The 5,846-nt window shown below is 34.2% G+C and overlaps 1 protein-coding gene across 1 annotated transcript; it reads right to left on the bottom strand.

The window, feature by feature from the left end:
- Positions 1 to 1,218: 1,218 nt before the first annotated feature.
- On the bottom strand, positions 1,219 to 2,181 carry LOC124982591 (olfactory receptor 6C6-like). Its single transcript, XM_047549477.1, has one exon. It carries the CDS (start codon positions 2,176 to 2,178, stop codon positions 1,219 to 1,221), a length of 960 nt encoding a protein of 319 aa, XP_047405433.1. The 5' UTR covers positions 2,179 to 2,181.
- Positions 2,182 to 5,846: the final 3,665 nt, after the last annotated feature.

Raw genomic sequence — 5,846 nt, 5'->3', positions numbered from 1 at the left:
GTTTGAATTCCCTGTGTGAATTAGTATCAGTTCTAGTGTTCATAGACTATTAAGTTAAAACCAAAGCCTGGAGTTGAATTATTTTTACACCAAATGACAACTGTGTATGTTTACATACAACTTATTCTTAATTGTTAGGATTCCACAGAAGAAATTTTTTCAGTAGAATATCCATTCCTTTCAGATGTTATGGCTCTCATTACCATATGTAAAATTTTTATTTTCCTTATTCATCTTTCAAAGTTCATCATTAGTGCTGATTCTTCTTGGAAGTTTACTTTGAACTTTGAAAATATTTGATTTTCTACTTCTTTTCTATCACAACATCAGTTACATTGTATAGTAAATGATCTTGTTGTGTGTCTCTGAGAATTTTAGCAACATAATACTTAAGAGCAGATGCAGTGCTTAGCAATTAACACATGTATCAAAATATTTAACTATGCATGTATAGTAGGTTTCGCTTGCAAAAATGATTAAGTATATAAAACTACCCTTTATGAGAATAGACATTTGTTGGTAAAGATAGAATTTAATAGTCAGCATTGAAGAATGTAGTTTATCACTAGAGATTAGGAGGATCTACTCAGTAAGAAGAGCACAGAGATATGCAGATAGACTTAGTAAATCTAATAAGATATAAATAGTCAATGGGAAAAATTGCATAGATCCGTGTTGCACAGGGCTGCGACAATTACTGATGAGGCTGACCTGATGTGTTGCTCCTGGGGAATGCTAACGCTGGCAGCGATGGGGAAGACTCAGACTGCACACTGAGGTCCTAGGAGAAGAGCCTTATTCAAGAGAGGTGTTGCACTTGTCACAGAGATGGCTGCTTCTGTCTCTGTTGCATGTATCACTGCTATATGCTTGCAGTTAAGTGAACCATACATCTTAAAGCTTAAGCCTTCTGTAAGCAGTTACTAGCCTATTTGGCAGACTATAGGTTGGTTACAAGAAGAAAAAAACACCGTTACACAGATGGTAGAAAATCCGTTTTCACAGACCACAGAACTGTTTTACGGACTGCAGAAGAACTTCCTGTTCACAGAACATAGGAGAAGAAGATGGGGACCTAGTCCCTGAGGATCCTGTTTGGCACATCCATCTTTCAACAGAATGCCATGTAGGCCTCCTTCCAGGGGACAGGGCCCACAGATCCGATGTTTTGTAATAGATAATCACATTGAATTTTCTTATTCACGTTCCAACAGCATGTTATTTATGTGCAAACTCTGTCTTGTTGTTTTGAAAAGAACAAAACCTGTGGAGCATATGCTTGAGAGCTTGTTTCACCTGCTGGTTCCTCAGGGTGTAAATGAAAGGGTTGAGTAAAGGTGCAACAGAGGTATGGAGCACAGATACACCTTTAGTTAAAGTCACCCTTTCTTTTGCTGAAGTCTTTATGTACATAAAGATACAACTGCCATAACTAATAGAGACAACTACCATGTGTGAGGAACAGGTGGAAAAGGCCTTCCTTCGTTGTTGAGCAGAAGGGAATTTGAGAATGGTTTTGATGATGAAGGTATAGGAGAGGCCCACCAATAAGAATGTGAGGACAAGTGTCATCACAGCAAAGACAAAAGCCATCAATTCTATGAAACGTGTATCTGTGCAAGAGATCTGCAGGACAGGGGAAGCATCACACAGGAAGTGATCAATCACTTTGGAAGCACAGAAATCCAGCTTGAGTAGCAAGAGCAAAGGGGGAAAGATGATTAAGAACCCAGTTGCCCAGGAACTGAGCACCAGTTGGCAGCACACTCTGCGGTTCATAATGACTGGGTAATGCAGAGGTTTGCAGATGGCCACATAGCGGTCATAGGACATGGCAGCCAGGAGGTAAAACTCTGTAACCCCTAAGAGGAAATAAAAGAATAATTGAGTTGCACAAGCATTGTAGGAAATTGTTTTGTCTCCAGTGAGAATGCTTATCAAGAACCGTGGAATGGAGGCTGTGGTGAACAAAATTTCCAAGAAGGAAAAATTTCTGAGGAAGAAATACATTGGAGTCTTGAGGCGGGGATCCAGCAGGGTGAGGATGATGATGATGAAGTTCCCCATCAGGCTCAAGATATAGTTGAAAAACAGAAACAAGAAAATCACAATTTGTAGCAGAGGGTCATCTGTCAGTCCAAGCAAAATGAACTCTATCTCCACTGATTGATTCTTCATTTTTCTTTTGTCCTATCAAATTTACAGAAAATAAAAACTAACATCACAAGTAAGAAGTTATTTCTTCCTTTCTAGCTATATAAAGTTCCATTTTCAGAAACTTAACAATTCACAAATATTTCTCAAATCAACTTAGAGTTCATAACAATGAACACATCCTCAATTCATTCGTCATGTTTATAAAAACACTGAGAGGTCCTTCCCTTGTCCAGAGCTGAGTAGTTCCTACTGACCAGTTTACAGGACACTTAATAGTTATTTGAAATTTAGTTCTTCAATTTGACTAATGTTAATCTATGCCCAATCTTTCAAATGATTTATTGCAATAGGTTGTTCTAATACTTGATATTTTTTACATTTTGAATTTATATAATATTTCAAGCAAATTTTCATTCAAGTGTCATAATGGATATAGGAAATAGTTTTCTTCCCAGTAGCCATAAAAACTAACAATATAGGGGCACATATAATTGAATAGCAAATTTCTAAGAAGAAAAAAGGCCAAAGGAAAAATTATGTGATGGTCTATTAAGTATCTACAACGGTAAGTTTGGGTATACTCAGATCAAAGCACTGCTTAGAAAGTAATTGATAATAGGAAGATAAGGAACACCACTTTTAAATGTGGGTTATCATTTGAACTTGCTGTGATGAATACTGTCACCCTATTTGATTTTCTGTTACCACCCTCTGTCTTTTCTCAGGACTGAATTGTAGGGATCAGGAAGGAAGCTTTATCTAATAACAGTGATTGCTAGTGCTTAAGCTGTAGTTAGCAAAATTATGTTTTAGGTAGAATTATGCAATGGTTATTCACGATTTACAGGTAGTTTTCATGCTAGAAAAATAGTATTTCCAGAATACTTGACATAAAATTAACAACTTAGTTTTTATATTCTACCAAGATCATAATTCTTATAAATGTAATGAGTATCAAATATTTTTTTGAATATGTAGAAGTCCCATAAAACTTAAGAGGATAAACCTTTTTGCATAATACAATAGAGAAGAAATGTTACATCACTTCTCCATTAAGAAGTTGTAAAGTAGAACCACATATACAACAATGTAGATTTGGCATTTAAAATATACATTCAGAGAAACAAATCTAGTCCAGGTAAATAAACAGAATATGTTTCCCTCTACTGATTTATTCAGTATATAGAAGTGTCACATGTCTTTTTATTGAGTGACTTTTGTGGCTAATGATACTGATGCTCCACTAATATTTCCAAACAAACAGGGAACAATGGACTTGATTTTCTTGTCATAATATCAAACTTCTTGTCTCTAATGACACTTATCCCAGATACCACTTCCTTCCCAATACATTTTCATTACAATTTGGTAATGCTGTTATAGATAGCAAAAATAATATTTTTCTTCTAGTTACAGTTTTGAAAAGAGATAAGATCTAGCGATGTGAAGTGATGTGGATGTAGAATAAAGATTTGTAGAAGCAGATATAAAAATGAGTTTGAGATGTGTTATGAGAGGGAAATGCACGTGAGGAGAAATAAAGGATTATAGAAACGTAAGGAAAAAAAAGATTTTTTTTTCAAAAGTTAGGGGGATTAGTTTAAGGAAAAATTGAAAAGATTAAAATGAAGAAAGATCATTTTATCAGTCTATTTGAGTAAAATATTTAATAAGGGAAGAACTTTTTAAACAGAATATGCTTTTTTTATTAAAACATACCTCTTTGCTGATTCCATAAATTGTAGAATACAATCATGAGTATACTTTAAGTCAGCATTATCTAGTGGTAGAGAAAAGTAAGTGATAAATTTCAAACTTATACTGTATGATTGGATGGCAGTTTAGACAAATTTTGGATAGCAGGTATAGCCTTCTCAACCTAATGATATTCAAATGTCAGGCAAACAAACTAGTATGCCAATAACTATAATCTTGTTTCTATTGAGAAGGATATATGCAACAATTACTGTTCTTGATGCTCTGAATGTGTTCTGTGGGACAAATGAGATTAAACATGAAAATTGTGCCCAGGCTTGCATTCAGAGCAAGGGGCCATCTTAACAGAGGATATTTTCTGAAGTCCTGGCTTTAAAATTGCAGTTTTCTAAAAGGTTTTGCTAATGTGGTTTGTAAGTCTTAACTAGAAGATGAATTAAGGAAAACTATTTCTAAAAAGATTTAGCAATACCCCAAGAGAAAAATTCCTCTAAGGTGCTTTCATGATCACAACAAAACAATTAAACCTGTGTTAAATGGCTGCTATGTGAAATCTTGTGTTTTGCATTGAGGATATTAACAGAATTATTTTCACCTCTGAATCATAATTCATTCTTAAGACAGCAGAATGCATATAAAGACAAAAACATAAAAGAATCAAAAGCTAATCAAAAATGAGAGGTCTTATCAGTGTTCTCTATAGGAATTCAAAGAAGGAGATATCTGGGTATTTGGACCTTTAGATGGGCCTTAGAAGGAGATGAACCCATGGGACAAGATATGCTAGGCAGATGAAGCAGTATAAGCCCAAGAAAAGGAATAGCGCCAACATAATTTGTTTGGAAACAGTGTTTAGAGTCCCCCTACTTAATCATCTCTATTAAAGTGTAAATCATTGGAAAGAGCAGTGGCCCATGACCAGAGTTCTTTACTATATTCTAATGGATTGTGAAATTACATATTATAAAATTATTTCATTTACACAAATCATTCAAATGGCAACACAGATATCAATGTTTAATTATATAATAAACTAGAATTTCCTCATATCAAACTATTGATTTGTCCTGATTCAACAACGACACTTTCCATGTATCTGTACAACACATCTGTGAGGGAAAATAATATAAGGTCATTGAACACAGCACAATAAATGCAATTTTATACAGTTTTGTTTAAAACACTGTGTATCATGTAATAATTATTATTTTTATATCATTATTTTCTTAGCTATAGTCTTTCACCAGTATCTATAAGTTGAAGTACAGAAAGTAGTTAAAACAATAACCACTTAATAATTTAACACAGATTTGTACACACTTATTTGGGCAAATCTTCTGTGCTTCCATACTTAACTCATCATCCTGGTGAGCAGAGAGCTTTGATGATCTGTATTTCCCTCTATGCACTTAATTCTACATAAAACATATGATTGATTGAAGTGTTATTTTAGAAACATTAGTTTTGACTAATTTATTACAAGTTGTTAGGAAATTTATCACATTACCTTCTTTTCTAAAATTTACTATAACCCATTTAACTGAAGTATTGTAGCCCTAAATGTGATGTGCAATTAAATATGAAAATTAACCATCTCCTGACAGTGTGTAAGATTTATGTCTTCTGTCTTACAGGAAATGATCTAAAGAACAAAGAATTCTCAGGATACCTGAGATCCCAGAACATCCTTTCCTAAGGGATTGCCAAATTGTGAATTACAGAAGTGTTTTGTACAATTACAGAAGTGATTTCTACACACACACACACACACACACACACACACACACATTTACATGTTCTAACTTTGCTTCCAAAGAATTCTGTATATGTTGTTAAACTGGTTGTTTGCCTACCATGTACACAGTCCCAGATACATAGTTTAGGGTTAAGAACAGAGAGAAAGAAGAATATTTTTAGGTTGATATGAAAAGTGAGACTATAAGATGGAAAAATATAGCCTCTTGTAGAACAAT

Source organism: Sciurus carolinensis, chromosome 4, assembly GCF_902686445.1.
Source record: "Sciurus carolinensis chromosome 4, mSciCar1.2, whole genome shotgun sequence".
Classification (NCBI taxonomy): domain Eukaryota; kingdom Metazoa; phylum Chordata; class Mammalia; order Rodentia; family Sciuridae; genus Sciurus; species Sciurus carolinensis.
Note: the sequence above shows the minus strand (reverse complement) of the source record. Positions and strands in the feature narration are given on the sequence as shown.